The sequence below is a fragment of the Benincasa hispida genome, chromosome 9 (assembly GCF_009727055.1).
Source record: "Benincasa hispida cultivar B227 chromosome 9, ASM972705v1, whole genome shotgun sequence".
Classification (NCBI taxonomy): domain Eukaryota; kingdom Viridiplantae; phylum Streptophyta; class Magnoliopsida; order Cucurbitales; family Cucurbitaceae; genus Benincasa; species Benincasa hispida.
The window spans coordinates 44,056,429-44,079,433 of NC_052357.1; the positions used below are offsets into that span (position 1 = coordinate 44,056,429).

At 35.5% G+C, this 23,005-nt stretch overlaps 1 protein-coding gene across 1 annotated transcript in view; it reads right to left on the reverse strand.

Moving 5' to 3' along the window:
- Positions 1-2,704: 2,704 nt before the first annotated feature.
- The window catches only part of LOC120086902 (uncharacterized aarF domain-containing protein kinase At1g71810, chloroplastic), a 30,932-nt gene continuing 10,631 nt past the window's right edge, over positions 2,705-23,005 (reverse strand). The window contains exons 9-22 of the mRNA XM_039043714.1: positions 22,187-22,277; positions 21,787-21,828; positions 21,560-21,668; positions 19,487-19,601; positions 19,346-19,395; positions 19,150-19,228; positions 9,947-9,997; positions 9,640-9,781; positions 9,479-9,523; positions 6,334-6,438; positions 6,169-6,210; positions 5,411-5,590; positions 3,754-3,846; positions 2,705-3,090 (exon numbers count right to left, since the gene is read on the reverse strand). Coding sequence (XP_038899642.1) covers positions 2,986-3,090; positions 3,754-3,846; positions 5,411-5,590; positions 6,169-6,210; positions 6,334-6,438; positions 9,479-9,523; positions 9,640-9,781; positions 9,947-9,997; positions 19,150-19,228; positions 19,346-19,395; positions 19,487-19,601; positions 21,560-21,668; positions 21,787-21,828; positions 22,187-22,277 — 1,249 coding nt within the window. The 3' untranslated portion in view covers positions 2,705-2,985. The remainder of the gene's footprint in view (positions 3,091-3,753; positions 3,847-5,410; positions 5,591-6,168; positions 6,211-6,333; positions 6,439-9,478; positions 9,524-9,639; positions 9,782-9,946; positions 9,998-19,149; positions 19,229-19,345; positions 19,396-19,486; positions 19,602-21,559; positions 21,669-21,786; positions 21,829-22,186; positions 22,278-23,005) is intronic.

Consider the following 23,005-nt stretch of genomic DNA (forward strand, 5'->3'; position numbering starts at 1 on the left):
ATCAAATATCGAGGATTGAATAACATGTAGTTAGTATATAGCATAGATTATATAACATAAAGCATATAACGTAAAGCATCAAGCATTGAGCATCAAGTATTGAGGATCAAGTATCGAAGATCGAGGATCAAGTATCGAGTATTAAGTATCAAGTATCAAGAAAACTTATAAATTACAGTGTGTGGATGAGTTTTAGGGTCGAATGAGTAAATTCACAAGATGTTGACATAAGCAAAAGACCACTTTTCATTCAATTTAAAAAAGATACCAATTTTTCCTTAAATCCCCCAAAAAAAGCCATCCATACAAAAAACCCGTTGAACAGGGCCATAGACATTTTAGATTTAATCAAAATGTTTGTTGTAAATTGATGCAGTAGCTTGAATTCAACATTGAGTTGGAGCTCTACAAAAGGATTATGAGAAAAAGTTGAAAGAATTTTGGGCGCACACCAAAGTTACAGTTTAGGTGGTGCATCCAGTTTTAGCTACAATGTTGGTAGGTTGCAGTAGACTTCAATAATGGCTGGTTGCAAAGGCCGGAAGATATCACTACGACGACAATGCACAACCAGCTGCGACGATAAGACGAGAAGAAACTCTTTTGTCGACGGTAGAAGAAACCGGAGAGTTTTAGGGATGAATAATTCAATAATTTTTTTAAATGATTTTCCAAAGTATTCAAAAGTAATTAACACATCATCAAATACAATTAGCGTCTGTCACCACTTAATGATCTAATCAACATTTCGTTAGTTTAAAGTTAAGTTGAGATTCATTTAGAATTATTTTGCAAACTTGAGGAGGAACTAAAATGTATTTTTTAAAACTTTTGGGACCAAATAGACATAACTCGAAAAGTAAGGGATCAAAAGTGCATTTTGTACTAAATTAGAAAAATAGTTAACCGTGATTTTTAATAATGATATGAAAATACATCATTTCACTTTTAGCTCGCTCTAATTGTTAAAAATATTTTCAAGTATATGAAAATATCACTGTCTATCACTGATAGATCATGATAGAGATCTATCACTAACATTAATAAATGTCTATCGTGATCTGTCACTAATAGATAATGACATTTTACTATCTTTATAAGTAAATTAACTCATTTTTCTTTATTTGAAAATAACCTCTAGATTTACCTAAAAAATAGATCTAAAGAATTGGCTGCCAACAAATAATGTAAACAGATGTGCAAAATTAAACTTATTTACGATTAATACTAGTGTTAAGTAGGAATTAATATAAACTGAAGAAATTGATGATTAGAATTACCATGAACTGAAGAAATTAATCACCATGATGTTGAAATGATTTTTCTTGATCATTAGATTACATGATCAATCATCATGAAATAATGATTTATATACTTTTTGTATTATAGGCACTAAAATTTATGTTTGTCAACCGTTTTAAAATGATTAAGATGACTCTCAAAATATTTAACCATTTAAAATCAATTTTAATTGTATGAAAAATGAATTTCAAAATTTTCATCCTTAAATTATTAGAAGAGAATGTTGAATTTTGAATCAAAAATAATTTGAACTATTTTAAAGTCTCCCAAATATGCACTAAATTTTGATTGATTAAAACTAGTGTAAACATGCCACCATATTCATTACCAAACGAAAAAAAGTACTATCATAATATTGTTGCATGTATTTTCAAATGCCACCATATCTTACAAATTTCCTTGACATCCAAATGTTATAAGGTTAGACAGATTATCTTATGAGATTAGTCGAGGTACATTTAAACTGGCATGAACACTTATGAATATTTAAAAAAAGAAAAAAAGAAAATTTTAAGTAACTAGTGTGCATAAGTGTACCACTTTTGTTTGGTACAATACGAAACTTGACTGATGAACAACAGATTCAAAAACCAATTGAAGAGAAACACTTCATTTAAAGATTAAAAAAAGGAAACATAATTCCGATTTAAGTGTAAAACTCCAATATTGTTAAGAAACCATTGAGGGTTGTATCTAAAAACCTCTCCAATAAACAAAGCTAACAAGAACTAAAACTCACGAAAATTCCAAAACCAGTTTGAAATCAACCAACTCAAAGAAAGTAAGAATCGAATTACCTTCATGTGCACGTATCTCGAACAAGAAAGATCGCAAGATTGATCATGTCAAACTTGAATGATTTGAATTTTCGGAAAAAAAAAATGATTTGAAGTATGCACAATTCTATTAGAAAGAAAGAAACATAATTCTATGCTAAAACAAAAAGCTCTTTTTACTACATTGTCAAATCTTACGTTACACAAGAATTGACTTGGCTACAGATGACCTTAGTGTCCCTGGAGAGCAACTGTAGTTATGAAGCCTTTACCTTCACACGAAGTTTCCTTCGCTAAAATAACACAACCACATTCAATTTGTACAAAGATGAAACGTGAAACGTAAAGAGATTATAATACATTCAAAATGTATATTTTTCCACATCGCAAACATCATAAATATAAACCGCTCTTTCTTATGTTGAAATTGAACTCATGAATATATGAAAACGCCAAACGATATTTAAAACCATGACAAGTAGAGAAAGGCTGTAGAAAATTATTAACTTTCCCAAAAAGATTAGCAAAAATAACAGAAATTGAATTTGTACAAAGACGAAACGTGAAGAGAAACGCAGTCAAAATGATTTTCAATTCCTAAATCTTCCCCATATCAGTCCGACATAAACACAAACCATACTCTCCATTAACCAACCAACACGATGTGATATTTCAAATACTTGCCAAATCAATATTTCATCACAGCAACTTGTGATGAAAGGTAAAAGTAAATAAACTAGGCACTTAGGTATCATTAATCCTGGAATTCCATGTCATATATAAAGTCATGAGCCAAAACTAAATAAAGGGGTAAATTTTCCAGTTTAGTATGAATGAAGACATTTTGGACATTATATGTTTTGAATATTAGATTACATTTTCTATCCCATCCAATTCAAATAGCTACTCAGCTCCACAACCTTCTAAGGGTTCTTGCAGTAACACGGGAAACCAAACGTCTTGCAACCTCTACTGGTAGGTTAAGTATTTGTTGCTGTGATTCTGGGGGGAGCTACCATTATGAAATGCATCAAAAAGAGATCGGTAAACATTAAATGATAGACGATTCAAATAAAAAGAAAAACGAAAAGGTACTTAAGTATTGATTGATTTCGGTTTTCATTTGGTTCTCCTAAGTTTCAAAATATTACACTTTTATCTTGAGTTTTGAGTTTAGTTTCCACTTGGTCTAATAGAGTATGAAATGTTACATTTTTAACCTTTGAGTTTTGGGTTTAGATTTTTTGATCCAGAAGCTTCAAAAGTTTACAACCATATCTTCACATTTTTAGTCATTTGTGTTCATTTTCTATTAACCAATTTAAAGCAATTTAAATTAAATTTGTTTTCAAATTAGTTTTCATTAATTTTTTTGTCTCTATTCAAATTAATTGAAAAAGTCACATCATAATTATTTTAAATTATTTAACCAGAAGCTAATGCCAAGGACCAAAAGTGAACATTAGTAACTCGAGGGTAAAAATGTAGAATATATAAATTTGGAGACCAAATGGAAATTAAACTCAAAATTTAAGGATAAAAATGTATAATTTAAAACATAGGGACCAAAATGAAACCTAAAGTTAAAATTTAGAGTAAAAATGTAACCCAAAAAGATATTTTTCCAGAATATACTGTCTTTCTTAAATGGAAGGACGTTTATCAAAATCCATACCTCAGGAATAACAGAAAGTATAGATAAAACTTCCCGTACAGATGCTTCATCGAAACCCATTAGCTGATTGTTATTACCTCCCCGCAAAATTATCTACCGTGGTAAAAAGGGTCAACAAGTTAGCGTCAGCTCTGATATAAAAATCTGTGAACATGCATATGCATGGTTGATTACATGCCAGGTCACTGAGTATAATAGGTTAAAAATTTCTAATTTGTAGCTGGAGTTTTTGGAATCAGTATATGACAGAATTTATAGGTCATAAAGAAACAGATAATAAAATAATTTAGGCTTCGTTTGGTGACCATTCGATTTTTAGCCTTTGAAAACTAAGCATATAAACTTTGATTTAGACCTCTAAATTTTTTGCTTAACCCAAACCAAAATTTGAAAACTAAAAAAAAAAAAAAAAAATGTTTTCAAAAAGTAATGTATCTAATTTTTGTTTTTGAAGTTTGGCCAAGAATTTGATGTAGTAGGATTAGAATAAATTAATGTATCTTGGTCAGATCCTTAATTGATTAGGATTAGTTTCTTATTAGTTTGCTTTTTAATTCTCTATAAACAGAAGATTGTCTTCTTGTATTGAAAACTTTTAATTCATGATAAAGACTTTGATTTTATTATTGAAGATTTCTCTCCCTTTATCCCCTTTAGGCTATATCAAAATTCAACTCTTTCACTTAAGAAAGATGAAAACTATGGTAAGAAATTGAGAGTAAATAGGCTTAATTTTCAAAAACCAGAAACCAAAAACAAAACGGTTACCAAACAAGACTTTAGATACGTAGAAGTATTTTACTAGTTTTGTTTTAAACCATAAATGGCTTGCATTTGGATGGAAAATTTTTTAGTACTCCTGATTTGGATGAAAAACCTGACCTGGTATTGCTATAATTACAAGTAGAGACGTTTTTTAAAACTCCCAAAGACAAAATTAAATTTAAAAAAAAAAATAAAAAAAAAAAAGAAAAAAAAAGGGAAAATGTAGAGATAAAAATGAATTTGGAAAATTGCAAGTAAAACCTTAATATCATTTTAAAAACTCCTTTTGTTCAGTTTGAGGCTCTTTTTGGCTTTGTCTACCCCTTTTTGCACTTTAGGATCACTGAGATAACCAAAGGAATTAAGAAGACATTACAAAAAATTAAAGTCCCATTTGGTAACAAGTTGGTTTTTTATTTTTTATTTTAAAAAATTAAACCTATAAATATTACTTCTAGCTCCAAATTTCTTCTTTTGTTATCTACCTTTTACCAATGGTTTAAAAAATCGAACCAAATTTGAAAATTTAAAAAAGAGACTTTTATTTTTGGTTTTGGAATTTGGCTAAGAATTCAACCTTTGTACTTCAGAAAGATACAAATCATTATAAGAAATGACAGGAAATAGGCTTAATTTTCAAAAACCAAATAACAAAAACGAAATGGTTATCAAACGAGACCTAAGATACTCGTTTGGCTCTCTCTCCTCACTCAACAAACACACAATATCCCTGTAAACTTAATTTATGTTTTGCATAAACAGTCTTTCCCTTTTATTAAATTTATGTTTTGCATAAACAGTCTTTCTATTTTTTTTAATAAAAGGGCTTAGTTTTGTCTGCTAATTCTTACTTTTCTAGTAATGTTAGTAATAATAGTAAAGAATTACCAACCTGGTTGGAAAGATTTTCCTGAGATCCTGACAGCAAGTATATAAGGCGACTCAATGTTCTCAAGTTGTTCACATCTTCTTTGCTCATCATAGAGACAGAAATTGAAGAGCCAAAAGGTATCCTTGTAGCAGCCATAGAATTTATGGAATCCAATGTTGCTAATCCCAATGCATCCAAACCCTGGCAATGATCCACCCACCACAAACACGCAAAAAGGGAAAAAAAAAAAAAAAAAAAAAAAGGAACACGAAGAGAAAAAAGGAAAGATGGTATGTGTCAGGTATAAATAAATCCTCTCTCTTCATCATTTGGCTAAGAATTCATCATAGAGAAAACTATACCCGATTTATAATTAAATCATAGTATAAAATACACTTGGACCATGGGACTGCTTAGATAAGTTTACAACACCTCCAATAAAGAAACCCGAAAACACGTGTACTAACCATAATATCACTTCACTTGTCAAGGTTACATAAAATGAGCTATAAGATATCGTGATGATTGACTATTGGCATTTGGCAGCAGCTTTTGTGCGAAAGGACGAATATATAAAGAATCTTAGAATTTTTCAGATGAAATGATTAGAATATTAGTAGATTGGAGACACATGAGAACATTTGAGTGGTCAAATGACTTTCTTTTTTACCATAGACTATCTATCGAATTCAAATCATGATTACATCTTATGTCTAGCCATAATTTTCTCACAATCTCTTAGGTGTAAGGAGAAAGCATGTATATGCAAAGAAACTTACCTTAGCTATTTCTTGGAGAAGTAAATCTCTTAGGAAGGACCCCTGTATAACATGTTTAATTTTTTAAAAAGAAAAAAGAAAAAAGAAAAAAAATTAAGTTGCTCATCATAAAGGAATTCTATGGAGATATTACTCAAATGAAAACAAAAAGAAACTAGATCATACTTTCTCAGACAGTGCAAAGGAAAGGACTTCCTTGACTACAATCCTATTACTCTGAATCTCTACATCTTTTCTCAGTGAGGACTTCTCCATTCTAGCACGAAGTGACTGCCACAGGAACATTATTATTGTAATATATATATACACGCACACAAACACACACATTAGAATGGAAGCTTGAGAAGAGGATACAACCAAGTGAAAATTATTATATACCAATTTTTCACATGCACAAGACATTAAACGAATTGACTGATTGATGATACAAGTATTATAGACATTGATGAATTCGATAAGCAATGGAGCAAAGCAACAAGTCAATATGGCGGCTCCGTCAAATCCCTTGTGGTCAACAAACAAATCAACTGATTGTTGACCAAGAAAAATCTATTGAATCTTTGTCATTAACAATATATTTGGCTCTTTTGTGCCTGATTAAAGATGCTTCCGAGTCCTATTGAGAATTCTAAGAAGTACCACAGGCTTGCAGCCATGATCATGTATAAGAAAAAGCTATGAAAGCAAGTCAATATAAGACTCCACCAAATCCCTAATCTACTTCACAACCATCAAAATCCCTCGACTCAACTGGTTATTTATCAAGACATAATATGATAACAATTGGGATTTTCTTATCTGATAAAAGTACCGAGTCAAACAAAGGTTTAGAGAGCTTCCCTCTCTTCCAAGTACAAATCTCCCGGACACTGACGACTAAGCAAAAAGTATACCTCTCGACCTCTCCTTCTCAGACTATATATTCCCCTCTATTCACACCCCACGTTTAATTACATTCTCATGGGACCACCCTTTTAACAAAGAGTGGACAGCCTATCATTTCGCGTGCCTTCTCTTACAAACGTGTACTAGATCTATCACTAATCAAGGTCTATCAGATAAAAGTACCGAGTCAAACAAAGGTTTAGAGAGCTTCCCTCTCTTCCAAGTACATCTCCCAGACATTGACGACTAAGCAAAAAGTATACCTCTGGACCTCTCCTTCTCAGACTATATATTCCCCTCTATTCACACCCCATGTTTAATTATATTCTCATGGGACCACCCTTTTAACAAAGAGTGGACAGCCTATCATCTCGCGTGCCTTCTCTTACAAACATGTGTACTAGAAGGTCTATCACTAATCAAGGCCTATCATGTGTACTACAAACATGTGTACTAGAAGGTCTATCACTAATCAAAGTCTATCATGTGTACTACAAACATGTGTACTAGAAGGTCTATCACTAATCAACCCCCAAAAGAGCAATCTTGTCTTCCGTGAAATTCAGGGAACTGGCAACATGGGCAGCATCTTCCCAAGTGGCATCCGAAACATCCCCACCTTTTCCACAAATCAGCACCTCCAACTTGAAGCTCCTCTGGTTGGACTTGAATCAACATCTCCATAGCGTAAGTGGCACAACAGGAAACATGTGCTCAATGGCTTTCTGCAACTGTGAAATATGCAAGATTGGGTGCACTCGTGCTCTCTCTCAGACAACAATAATCAGTAAGTCCTGCCCGGGTAATTACATGAAATGGGCCTACAAATTGTGGAGCTAACTTAGAATTAATCAGTTGAATCAACGTTCCCTAGTAATATGGATTAAGCTTCAAACATATCCCCAATCCCCTACCTTAGTCACATCTCACCACTTAAGCTACAATCACCATCTGCTTACAACAAGTGATCTTTGATCAATTTCAACAAGATATAGCTCTCTTTTAATATCTGATTCCTCTGAGACAAACTTACGCAGTAAAGGTCACAACCATATCATTCATGTGCTTGGAATGTTGAAGGAGCATCACCACAAAAAATTCGAAATGCCCCTCATGAGTTCTGGAAGCAGATTTGAAAAGTCACCTGCCCTTAGTCAGATTTTGTGATACCCCGACTTTAGACTGATCTTCAAAAAAATTACAGCCCCATAAAGTTCTAGTTCATCAACCATTGGACTAGGAGATTAATCTGGAACTGTCTTTGTTCAGTACCCAATAACCAACACAATCATTTGTTGCCATCTTTTTCCTTTACCACAAACACTAGACATGGGAATGCACTAGTGCTTGGCTGAATTATGCCCACTACTATTAACATCTCCTCCACTAAACGTTTAATTTCATCTTTCTCAAACTATGGATATTCATAAGGTCGAACTATCATCGGGGCTACTCTTTAACAGCAACTCAATGTTATGATCCTTCTCCCTCACCAACACTAAACCAGGCAACAGCTGAAACACAAATCTATGAACTTTGATAACATATTTGATGGATTTCCTTTATATTTTTGTAATATTATATGTGAGATTTCTTCCTTATTGGTAATTGTTCTTTCTATTTAAGAAGACCTTGTAGACATGGGAATACACTAGTGCTTGGCTGAATTATGCCCACTACTATTAACATCTCCTCCACTAAACGTTTAATTTCATCTTTCTCAAACTATGGATATTCATAAGATCGAACTATCATCGGGGATACTCTTTAACAGCAACTCAATGTTATGATCCTTCTCCCTCAGCAACACTAAACCAGGCAACAGCTGAAACACAAATCTATGAACTTTGATAATATATTTGATGGATTTCCTTTATATTTTTGTAATATTATATGTGAGATTTCTTCCTTATTGGTAATTGGCATTCTTTCTATTTAAGAAGGCCTTGTATTTGATACATAAATATAGAAGAATAAATTAATATTTTCTTCCAAATTTCAACTTGGTATCCGAGCAAGTGATCCTATTTTCGAATCCCTATAATGCTGCAATTAGCCCACAAATGACAGAAAAAAGAAATACCCAAAAAACAAAAATACCCACACGTTCAATGGGTGTGAAGGCAATGTTCACAATGAAAAGAAAGGAATAAACCTAATCCGACTATAAGAGCCAACCAGAAAGGAAAAAAAAAAAAAAAAAAAACTCTCAAGGCTCTAATGCCTATCTCAAGAAAGGAAAAATAATGAGGAAGACAATCAAGACTAATCTAAATAGAAATTACAATGAAAACAAGCTCGAAAAGAAAATATCATACAAGGAAATAATTATTGATTAAGAGCTAAATACGAATAAGGAAATAAGATATATAAAAAATAGTTGAAATTTATAATTTGACAGATACAATAAAATAGAAAATCTCACCTCTGTAATCAGAGACTCCAAACGGTTAATCCTGAAAACTCCATCCTAACATGAAGACAGATAAAATGAGCCAACTGAATGCTTCATCTTATATTTGAAAGGACCAGAGTTTAATGCACAAATGCGTAAAGATTTAATTTACAAAGCAAAGGATGTTTCACTTTATAAAGCAGGGACATCAGGGAGGACTTTAGCTTGGGTGAATTGTCAGTCAGTACTTTTCTAGCAATCCATGGATATGTACTGCCCAAGACTTTGTAATTTGGGTTAAAGCTGACAGCAATTCCCTCCAGTACAGCAAGGCTACATCCATCAACGAAGGAGTTTAAACCAATGGTTTTAGATGTTATACCAAGTGAATGAAAAATGATTATTTACTGACATCGTACATAAAAACTAGATAACATAATGCTAATAGTTTTAACTGTTGAAAATTATATATATATCTCACAAAATAAGTATGACTACCTCCTAATGACGAGAGAAAAATATGAAGGTATACGGAATTTGAATTTATACCTGCAAGAAAATTTTCAAAAATGTCAATGGGAAGCCTACAATAACCGAAAAGTTTTAGGTGAGAATGTGTCCAGCATCCAGAAATTAATAATTTATCAAGTATGTCCCCACAAAATATATAGCTTGACAAGTTGTTAAAATGCAGAGAATAAACTCGCCATGCTTGAAGCAACGATATATTATTAAAACAAAACTTGCTATGCCAGGGACTTCACAACATGATAAACATTAATTTTTTTAATTTCATTAGATCGAGCTCATGAGTGAGTAGTGAATTCAATACCTTCCTCCCACAACCAAACAATAAACTAATAGATTATGGTAAACGTCCATGTCTGACTCCTAACCGTTTAAAATTTACTCAAGAAACTGCACTCAACTACGTCTGACTTCTTTCAAGAATATATTATTCAATTCTACGTAGAAGTAAGCTCTCTTATTAGAACTTTGACTGGAAAGAAATCAAAGAAACTTCCACCGGAAGTATCTTTCATAGCTAGATCATTTTGAATCAACTCATCATAAAGCCTCCTCTTGGTGTTCTCTCTCCAAGCTATATGCTGGTTTCTCGCTTCAGGACAGTTGTGGGCTAGAAAATTTGCAAAACAGCCAATGCATGGTTGTCAATTTCAAATAGAGAGGAAATAAAAGGGGTTCGAAAACAAGACCTATACCTCTAATACCATGCTAAATCATTACGAAGCACAAATGTTGAATAATGATAAATTTAATCTTCAATTAGTACTTTGCTTTGACAACAAGCTCGCATCCAACCACCATAAGTCCTGAAGAAGTGAACTCAATTACTGAATTAGTTTTCCCACTTTTTTCTCCTTCGAAGTTCAATTGCATGAATTAGTTTTCCTACTCAACCGTGTCTGACTTCTAACAAGAATATATTATTCGATTATACGTAGAAGTAAGCACTCTTATTAGAACTTTGACTGGAAAGAAATCAAAGAATCTTCCACCGGTAATATGTATTGAAAAATAAGGGAAAGAAAAAGAACACCAGGTTTACGTGGAAAACCCTAGGTCAAGGAGAAAAAACCATGATAGGAGAACTTTATTAATTTTTGTCACACTACAAAACACTACAGACTCAGATATAAATAGATCTGGCAGAAACCTAAATATAGTAGGAACAGGCAAAACGACTTACGCCCTTAGGGCAAATACACCTTATTTCAACACTCCTCTTCAAGTTGGGGCATAAATATATTAAGACCCAACTTGCAAACACAAGTGTTAAAACTCTGTCTTAGTAACCTTTTGGTGAGAACATCAGCAACCTATTAGTTCAAAGGAAGGTTGGGAATACAAATACTGCCACTGTCCAATCTCTCTTTAATAAAGTGTCTATCAATGTCCACATGTTTGGTTCTATCATGTTGCACAGGATTGTGGCAATACTAATAGCTGCCTTATTATCACAATAGAGTTTAATGGGACCATGATTGTCCCGGTGAAGATTAGACAAAACTTTCTTCAACCATATCTTTTCGCATATCCCCATACTCATAACCCTGTATTCTACCTCAACACTACTTCGAGCAATCCACCTTGTTTCTTACTTCGCCAAGTAACAAGATTACCCTACACAAGGTACAATATCCTGAAGTTGATTTTCTATCTGTAACGGATCCTGCCCAATCTGAGTCAGTATAAGTTTCAATACATCTCGTCATGTTTTCTGAACATTAAGCCCTTTCGAAGAGTAGACTTCAAATACCTTAGAATCCGAGTAACAACCTTCATATGTTTCTCGTACGCAGCCTACATAAACTGACTGACCATGCTGACAACATAGGATATGTCTAGTCTAGTATGAGACAGGTAAATCAATTTCCCTACGAGATGCTGTACCACTCTTTATTTACTGGAACTCCTTCAACAAAATCTCCCAGCTTAGTATTTACTTCAACAGGAGTATCAATGGGTTTACATCCAATCATCGCTGTTTCCCTTAACAAGTCCAAAGTATATTTCTGTTAAGAAACGAATATTCCGTCCTTCGATCTCGCTACCTCCATACTAAGAAAATATCTCAAACTCATCCGCCATTCTCTACTTTAGTCTGACAACCTCTGTTATATCGTCTCCTGATAAAATGATATCATCGATGTACACAATCAGAACGGCAATCTTTCCCGATCCGAATTTTCATTTTCTTAGGGTAATTATCCCGCTAGATGACAAAGTATAAACTCCTCACAGGAGGCTCAGAAAAAACCATTAAGTCATCAATGAAAGATTTCACGGAAAACGAAGAAGATGGGTTTATTAACCATCTCCACGAATCAGGCACAGCACGAAATCTGACTGTAGATAGTAATAGAGATAGATAACGAAGCCCATTCATGAATTTCATAATCACAAAGATTACGGCGAAGATGCAGGTTCCAACCCTCAGAATCTGCAAGCCACACCTCAGCCACCGTAATATCGGGAGACCTAGTAAGCCAATGGCCTTTCCAAAAAGAAATAGTAGAACCCGTGCCAAGGGAGCATTGAGTGCGAGAAGCAACCAGATCAACAATCTGACAACTAATCCCCCACGAGGATTTGGCCGAAGTACGAGTAATAGATGGCCATATACACGAAGAAGAGTAATATTTAGCCACAATAAGTTGCCTCCACAATGCATTAGGTTCATGTAAAAACCGCCAAATCCATTTGGCCGGAAGAGCAGAATTACGACATTGAAAGTTACCTATACCAAGGCCACCCAGAAGCTTAGGACACTGAGTGGTTGCCCACCCAATTCACATTATGCATGCCATCTTCACCATGGGAACTCTCCCAAAGAAAGTCACGAAACAATTTCTCCAATCTATTAATAACATCAGGGGCACGAGTATGTAGGCAAGCTTGAAAGGGTGGCCTGGATGAGAGTATGCCTTCCGCCCTTAGATATATAAGCATACTTCCAATTATGGAGCTTCTGTTGAATTCTCTCAACAACAGAGTGCCAAAACCTCATAGAATTGGAGTTGTCTCCCAATATAAGACCAAGATAAGTCACGGGCCAATGGCCTCTTTTGCATCCAAATGAATTCACCATCCAGTCCAAATCATCCTCAGGAAGGTTAACTCCCAACAACTCACTCTTAGAGAAATTAATAGACAAACCAGATGCTTGTTCAAAGACATGAATAACCTCAAACAGATGAGTCGAAGTCGATCGATTAGCAGTAGAGAAAAGCAAGGTATCATCAATAAATTGAAGATGACTCAGAAAAAAGGAATCACCAATGGGGTGTGTAGCAATTAGTTTCTTAGTCAAACTATGGTCCAAGAGACGACTTAAGCAGTCAACCACGAGGATGAAAAGAAAAGGAGAGAGGGGGTCTCACCTTGTCTAATACCACAATAAGGTTTAATCGTGCCACGAGGCCTGCCATTAATAATGATAGAAAAGTTGGTGCTAGAAATGCAACCCTGAATCCACGAATGCCAAACAACCCCAAAACCTTTGACCTAAAGAACAACATCTTAAAACCCCAATCCACAGTATTAAAAGCCTTTTCCAAGTCAAGCTTAATAACCACACCATCTTTCCTATTATGAAACCAATCATCAATCAACTCGTTTTCCATGAGAGAAGCATCCAATATCTGTCGATTTTCCACAAAGGCAAGTTGATTTGAAGCAATAGTGGAAGGAAGAACCTGTTTCGACCGATTAGAGAGAACACGGGCAATGATCTTGTATGTACTCATGAGGTTAATAAGCTGAAATCTAAGACTAATTTGGAGTCAAAGCATATTAGGGATGAGGCAAATGTGAGTTCCATTAAGAGAGGCATTGATTATACTACAGCAGTTAAAAAGTATTGAACCATATGCATAATATCACCCTTCAAAACCGGCCAAAAATATTTAAAGAATTTAGCAGTAAAAACCATCTAGACCAGGAGATTTATGCGCACCTAGAGATGAGACAACAGTAAAAACCTCTTCTTCCGAAAACAAACATTGAAGGTCTGCCGCTTGGACAAAAAAGACAGAACTCCAGTCCGCATTAGTAGGAAGGAAGCGATCACTAGGCTTCTTAGTGAAAAATTTAGAGTAGAAATCACAAAATTCAGATTAAATACTATCACTAGACAAAAGACTTTGTCCGATTCTAGAGAGAATTTCCGTAATCATACTCTTTCTTTTTCGGGCAGCAACAATCCGATGGAAAAAACAAGTATTTTCATCCTCCTCAATGAGCTATTTAAGTTTACAACGTTGCCTCCAATGGATGCGCAGCTCCTGAGCAGTTAATTGACCCCCCGTAAGTTTACTACCAAATTGTCCAGCATACAAAGTTGTGTACGAAGAGATGGCGAAGTAGAAGTTGCTTGCCGTTGAGTTTGATACCACCTTCAAAGGAAAAATTTAAGGGTGTGTTTGGGGCAAAGATTATCCTAAGATTATAATGACAACCTCTTCCTACAAACCACCTCTTCTTATAGTAAATATTATTTTGTATTCCCCAATTACCTACAGTCAACACTATTTCAAAACCCTCATTTGTTACAGTATTTACTATTTGTTATAGTTTTTACTATTTTACATTCATCATCTTTTTATTCATTGCTACAATGTTTTACTATTTCCTTCTCAAATAAAAAGAGTTTACACCTCAAACACATATTATTATAACCCAAACCAAAATAATCTATACCCCAAACACAAATTATTATAACCCAGCTATAATAACCTAGGACTATAATAACCAACTCTTTACTCCAAACGCCCTCTAAGAGCTTTCAATTTCAACTCTTTGCCCCAAACGCCCTCTAAGAGCTTTCAATTTCATCATCAAGCCATGACCAGGCCACCCAACAACCGAAATATTACCCCACCAAGACTCAACAAGAGGCTGAAAAGAAAGAATCTGAAGCCAAGAGCTCTCAAAACGAAATGGGCTGCCCCAAGCAATATCGTCGGCAGTCAGAACCAAGAGAAAGTGATCAGAGGTAACCCGATCTAAACGATTCACCTTAAGAGTCCCAAACTTAGCAATACATAAAAATTAGTAATCAAGAAACGATCCATTAGAGAAGCATACTGAACAGGTCCGAAGCATGACCAAGTAAAACTACCATTACTCCAAGGAATATCCCTCGACTTATAATTAGATACTGATTAAAGAGTCTCATATTGTTGGTGATTGTAAAACACTTAGGTTTGAGAGAGAGATCAGAATATTCTATTCATTCACCAAAGATATGAATATATACAAGTGTACAAAGCATAGAAAAGGAAAAAAAAAATATAACAAAATATTTACAATAATGGAAAACTCTAACAATAGAACTATAACAGGGATCATATGGTCGTGTGATTTCTCCCATGACCATCATGTTACGTTAAAGTCACCTCCAATAAGCCAACTATCACCACCCAACCCAGCCAAATCATCAAGTTCCTGCCAAAAATCAGGGTGAAGCAAGCCATCTGATGGACCATAAACAGTCGAAAGCCAGAAAGAAAAACCATCCGTCATACTCACTTGAATAGAAACAGTAAAGTCCCTGGATAACGTCATTAACAATAAAGTCCAGAGCACGCCATAAAATGAGAATACCATCTGAGGTACCAATCGCATCAAGCATCGTCCATCTAATAAAAGAGGAGCTCCAAATAGATTTAATCATAAGAGTGTCAATAACAAGCAATGTGGTTTCCTAGAGGAGGACAATGCCTGGTTGTATTGCTAAATCAACCTTTTAACAAGGGCACGTTTCTTCCAAGAATTCAAACCACGTACACTCCAAGATAGGAATTTCATTGGTCATCATCATCACCCTCCCTTATGGCTAAAGCCGTTGTTTTATCATAACAAATGTAGAAATGTAAGTTTGTAATTCTCGCTGATATTTGTTTCACTTACCAGTGGTGGTGCTGAATTTCTTAGCCTTGGGAGGAGGGAAGGAGGGAATAGCCATAAAACACAAGCCATATTCTGAGCGAATAGAGGAGTCACGCAAACTAAGGGGACAATGAGCAGATAGTGATGGATTGTTGTGGTCACCGAGCTGTGAAGGTGGGATCAGAGGGAAGGGATTTTGGGTAAGGCTGGTCAAATCGTCTGGGACAAGGGGGAGGATGCTAATCAGATGGTTGGATTCGTCAGGGATATCGCCAAACACGGCATCATTCAAAGGGTGAGGGGCAAAATCATCTTTTGGGGATAGTGGGCTGGTAAGATAGGCCTCCGAGTCAGAAATATTGTGGGTTGGGTTTTTCGAGGTGGTGAAATGTTCGGTGCCTTCGATAAGGTTCGATGAGCCTTCATTGAAGGTAATCCATCGCTAGAGAAGGTTGGGTAAAAGAGGGGGAAGGTTAGATGAGCCTTCATTGAAGGTAACCATCACTAGAGAGGGTTGGGTAAAAAAGGGGGAAGGAGATTTGGTGGGGTCGGGGATAATTATGCGGTAGGTCAACAAGGTCATTGGAGGGGGAAACGGTCCTTGGGGATTTGGTTTGCAACAATAAAAGGAAAGTCGGTAGGAATTGGCAGCTNGGGAAGGAGATTTGGTGGGGTCAGGGATAATTATGGGGTAGGTCAACGAGGTCGTTGAACGGGGAGACGGTTCCTTGGGGATTTGGTTTGCAACAATAAAAGGAAAGTCGGTAGGAATTGGCAGCTGCGGTAAATTAGGCAAGTTAGCCTTGACCAGCAAGGAATTAATAGGGGACTTTCCTTTGTCAATGGGGGGAGAGGCTGAAAATCCATAACCACCAATGTTCCAAAAATCGATTGAGGCACACGCCTTAGAGGTGAGGCAACTTCCTCATGCCTCAAGGCGTGCGATTACATCAAGAAAAAAGAGGCTTGCGCCTCTTTCAATGAAGGTTGAAAAAATCCATAACCACCAATGTTTCAAAAATCAGTTGAAGCACACGCCTTGAGGCGAGGCGACTTCCTCATGCCTCAAGGTGTGCAATTACATCAAGAAAAAAGAGGTGTACGCCTCTTTCAATGAAGGCGTACGCCTTTTGGTATGGCATTGAGGCGTTTGAGGCTAAAAAAGCCTCAAGGTATTTGAAGGAAAATTAAATGGGTCGGGCCCACCCACCGAGAACAATAAATATTATTCTTTGCATGTGCCTTCCAACTTGCAAATTGGGAAGTGGAACCGGCAAACCCCATTAATTTAAAACCAAAATTATTATTAATTGAGTTTTTTTTTTCTTTTTGGGTTAAACATAATTGGGAGAGTTTTCTTCAATTTTCTTCTACAAAAAAATATAGTAAAACACAATTCAATTCAATCAAACCACTTAAAGACCACTTGAAGACCAAGGTTAGATTTTTTTTTTCCTCTTCTTTTATCTTCCTAATAGAACTTTTTCAATTTTATATTTTCTTAAAAGAGTTTTTTCCTTAATAGTTACTGTTTTCTATTCTTTTTTTAAAGAGTTTTAAATTTTTTTCCTTCATAGGTTTTGCCTTGTGTTTCAATATTTTTCTTTGTCATGATGAATTTTGAGTATGTTAGGTATTTTTAAGCAGTATTATAACATTATAAATATATAATAGAATATATTTTATGATTTAATTATGTCTTATTAATTTAAAATGAGGCTTATGCCTCATACCACTTCGAAGCCTATGCCTTGCCTCTCTAAGAAAAAACGCCTCGAGGCCTGCCTTTAACCTTTTAAAACATTGGTAACCACATTAATGTTACCCTGATTTGTCGTCGTCGACAAAGGGGAGTCGGAAAAGGGAGGGTTATGGCCGGCAGAGAATCTATGCAAAGTAATGCCCTGGGCATCCAATGTTGGCAACAAGAAATCTGAAAGGGATGTGCTTTGGCCCGCGACTGTCCCACAAATATTCACCATAAATTCCGATCCGGTAAACTCTCGAGGTAATATCAGCGGCACGGGAATGAATCCTATAGAATTCGGCCGGATTTTTAAGCGAGCAGCTCGGAGATTTATACCTCTATCGGTTTGGTTTGAAGAGCAAATTAAACCACCACATTGATCACCAATGAACTTGAAAACTTTGTCATTCCAGAGAATTGGTGAGAGATCGAAAATATCAATCCATCCATTGAATGAGGTGGTGAGCTGTCATTGAAGTGAAAGAGTGTGTGGCGTCCAAGAATTTCAGCCAAAACTTTCCAAATAAGACCCAGTCATTATGTTGCAGGAGAGATCCTAAGATTCTTGGATCATAAACATGGAGCAAAGCTTTGTCATCATGTAGTGGATTGATCGTGCAACGAGATGAGAGAGATGATTTCCAACCAAGAGTCATGAAGAAGGTGGCGTTGCACCACCACCATCGAATTCCAATCAAGATGAGGGCAAGGGAGGGCTTCATAAAGGTGGAGCAGTCAGGGGGCTGGGATTCAAGGGAGGGGGTTTGGCTTAGCCATCTCACGAGGCTTGATGGGTTTGTAGGTCTCGGCTGCATAACAATCGTGGTATTGAAAGCTTGGGTGGGAGGTTAGGGCCGACCGGCCATATAATTAGATAGCAAAGAGTAGAAGGAAACCAGCCTTGTTTTTGGTCCTCCGGAGGGATGATCTTCGTCCGGCGCCCCATGTGGTAAAGGTGAGTAAGCTCGGCATTAATAGCCATTCTTGTTGTGTAATTTCTCTAACCAGAGGGTGGCGCCGTCGTTAGTGAACTTTTTAAAAAATTTGAAGTTGCAGAGATCATGCCGAAGGGAGTGAAAAGAGGAGGAAAGCCAATGGAGAGCTTTCCAAGAGAGGTTGAGGGACTGTGCCGATGATCAGCCTTTTTCAGTTATTCTCACAAAATTGCCATTGCTAGTGTCATCGAATTGTAGGGTGAAAAACTTTCGGTCAATATGGATAGAACTAGTGGGATAGGAGGGGGGGTGGTGGGGGCACGGTGGTGGTCATGGCAGAGAGACGATTATGAGAAGTTTGGTGAGGGAGGGGGAGAGAAGAGAGAGCTTTCCATCATGTTCATAATAATAACCAAGAAAAAGGAAACAAAACTACCCAAACTTTGGAAATAATTTACACCACACTATACACTAACTTATCTTCACTTTGTAACCTACACTTGTACTATGGATGAATAAATTTTATATTGCACCCTGATTAGAACTTCAAAGAATAATGTAACTGAGACAATAATCTGGATGGTAAGTTTCAAGAAATATCATACATTGTGGTCCCTAGGTTTCCCAGAAGGTCTCCGAAGCTAATACTTCTTACTCCTTTGGAAACAGCATTTTGGAATACAGCTGCATCCAAAATATACATGAGATTAACACCCATGATAACCCTTTAGAAAATTACCATCAAACCCAAGAAGAAAACAATTTATTGGAACATGAAATTTTTAGAGAAAGACGGAAAACCTGTTAATGCCTGTGTGACTGCTTGTTTATCTGCCGTTGGTGGAAGAAGCCTGTAAAGACAGAAAAATGCCACCCCAAAAAAGTCTAGTATCAAAAGAATTATCTTTAACAGGAAATGAGTAGAGAGAAAAGCCATGATACCCAAGAGTGACAAAATCCTTGGCTAATGCATCAAAATCGCGGTTTACAAGATGGAGACAAGCTTCAATAAATCCATCGCGAAGCTCTTGTTTAAATTCACCCATCATACCAAAATCTGACGGTAAAGCAGGTGTATAAATATTAACTCATCAAGATACATGGTCTATCATTGTTAGCATTTAAAACAATATATAGTTGAACATGATAAAAAGGTTTGGCATTTATTTATAGAGGATAAAAAAGGTAATAGAAGATGAAGCATTTATTTTGTCGAATTATGGTAAGATGAATGAAGTAGAAGTTTGTCCAAACGTTCCCTTAGAGCATGATTTGCTCCTTAATTTGAATGACTCAGATGACTATGTGGTCCTATGGTAGCTGCACCTATTCTTCCCATTGATGATTTTTCTACACAATAAGAGCCTCTAGAAGAAGTCAAGCATTCATCATCTCCGCAGCCTACAGTGAGTACTAACAGGGTGAAGCCAAGGTTTACGCGAAAGCCTTCTCTCTGTCATTATTCTCAAAAAAAAGTTCTCTTTGTCCCTCATTGTATATAGAGTAATTCTGATGCATTAGAAGTCTTATACTAATCTTTTGATTTCTTCATCACATTCAATAATGCAACAGAATTTCATTTCAAAACAGCAACCTGTTTTGGATCCTGACAAGGTTTTTAAGCATTCTATTATCTCTCTCCCTGGGTAAATGTTCAGTTTACTAAAGGATTATCCAAACCCCCTTCTCCTAAAGAAGGTTTATCTTCTTTTCAATGATGTGAGGAACAATTGTAAGTGTAAGCAGTGAGGAAGTAGATTTTCCTATAGAAGAACTAGTGCACTAGGAGTTACTATCAAAAGATTTATTTGCAGAAGCCTATAATCATACTTTTTCAAGTAACGAGAATAGGAACTAAGTTCAAAGCTTATTACAGCAACATCACTAGTGTCTTCTCCTTTGATTCCTGAAAAATCCGCTTCTTTGGTTAAGGTTTGTGGTCTTTAATTGCGACCAATTCTTTTTAGATCTCTAGGAGTTACTGTTAATGGTGTTCACCTTGTTCGATTAGAGTCATTAGCACTTTTGTTGTTTGTTCAGGGTGATATTTTTGTCTATCAGAGAGCTCTAAAGTTCCATTTTACCTTGGAGTCTCATTTACCTTGGAGTCTCTCATATTTTTTCAAGTAACGAGAATAGGACAGCAACATCACTAGTGTCTTCTCATTTGATTCCTGACAAATCCGCTTCTTTGGTTAAGGTTTGTGGTCTTCAATTGCGAGCAATTCTTTTTAGATCTCTAGGAGTTACTGTTAATGGTGTTCACCTTGTCCGATTAGAGTCATTAGCACTTTTGTTGTTTGTTCAGGGTGATATTTTTGTCTATCAGAGAGCTCTAAAGTTCCATTTTACCTTGGAGTCTCATTTCCTCTCATATGGACATTTTCAGAGTTCTTTGGTCTAGCGTCATGCAATCTTATCATTTTTTTTGGTTTGATGTCTCACTTTTTTGGTCTATTTCAATTTGGTTCAGTTTGTCTCTTAGCTTCTCTTATGGGAGATCTCTTTCTAAGTTTTCTATGCTTCTTAGTTGTAGGCTTTCCATCTTATTTGGTTTGTACTCTTCATTGGTTGTGTTTGTCTCCTTTCTTAATTGGAGTGTCTTGTATTTTGGAGCATTAGTCTCTTTTCATTACATCAGTGAGAAAAATATTCTTTCCTCTTCAAAAAAAAATATACACATTGGGATATCTTTTTTTTCTAACGTAATTTTTTAAGCTTCTTCTCTCCCTTGAGTTAGATTGAAATCCTTTGAGCATTAGTCTCTTTCTATTTTTCCAATGAAAAGCTTCGATTCTCGTTATAAAATTAAAAAAGTTAAAAAAAAAAAAAAAAAAAAAAAGTGATGGATATTATTTGTTTGGGCAACGATAAGTTAAAAGAAAATGAAACTAGAAAAACACCTTATAAACTAGAAATATCAAATTTCAGGTAGCAATGGGGGAAAAAACCTAAGATGTACAATCAAGCGCTCTGACCAAAAGTAGCATAAGATGATATAGTTAATGATAATACCCAAATAAGCTAGTTTTCCATCAGGGGTGCGAAGAAGATTTCCAGGGTGAGGATCTGCATGATAGAATCCATATTCTAGAAGTTGATTGAAGGAGCAGTATACCCCAACCTGTTTGGGACTAGGAAAGAGATCATATTTAGATATTACAAAAATAAATGAGACACAAGAAGATTACTTGAGAAACATATAGTCTAGTTGTAGAATTTCATTTAGTCTTGAGAATAACCTCCACCAAGTAAAGATCCTTCGTTTCTATCAACTTCTCGCCCTGTATAAACAATATGAAAGATAAGTGAGCAATGATCCTAATTATACTGATAAATGAAAATTTTAGTTCTTGTTTAAAGAGAACGTGGTTAGCCCAAGCAAATAGCCTCCCAGCTCTTATTTTCCTCTCACAAAATTTAGTAAGTTTAAACTTACAAATTGCAAGAATATCACAAATAGTCAACCTCAAACATCAAAATTCACAATACAAATAATAGTTAAAAATAAAGAAATTGGACAAGATTGGAGTAAAAAATTCCTGCCCAGGGATCATTTTGCCAGCCGCAATCTTATATATATGTCAAGTAATATGTCCAAGACTTGTTTCATATCCCGAAGTATGAGACAAGCAATGGTACCTTTATCCATTCCATCGTAAGGACCCTACGAGTTGTGTGCTCCATGAACATTTGAGGAACAACCACATCTTGCAAACTTCCGTATAACTGTCTGCTCGATCAAATGTAAAATAGCACAAGTTAGCAATACGTCCTATACGAGTGTATTGTGACAAGATGGCTATCTCTACAGCCCATAATCCAATTCTACATGATAGGATAAAGCATATCAAAGTACAAAGCAAATTGCTGAAGTGTTGACTAAAGGGGTACCAAAAGTACGATTTGATAAAATGATTGACAAGTTGGCAATGGAAGATACATTTAAACCATCTTGAGGGGGAGTGTAGGTTGTAAATATGATGATGGGTTGTAAAATCATTTAAGATTTTATTTTATTCTTATTAGGATACTTTCCTTTTATGTATATAGTCTTTCTTCTATTTTTGAAGGCTTTATATCTCATTATTATTTATTGGAATACAAAATAATTTATTCCACAAAAATTTAAAATGGCATCATTTAAACCATCTTGAGGGGAGTGTTGGTTGTAAATATGATGATGGGTTGTAAAATCATCTAAGATTTTATTTTATTCTTATTAGGATACTTTCCTTTTATGTATATAGCCTTTCTCCTATATTTAAAGGCTTTATATCTCATGATTATTCATTGGAATACAAAATAATTTATTCCACTCAAATTTAAGATGGCATTAAAGCATGTTGGTTCACAAGAGGTCTTGTGTTCAAACCCCTACAATGTTATTTCCTCCCCAATTGACTTGTTGGGTATTCTTCATATTTCAAAGCCTACAAGTGAGGGGGAGTGTTAGATGAT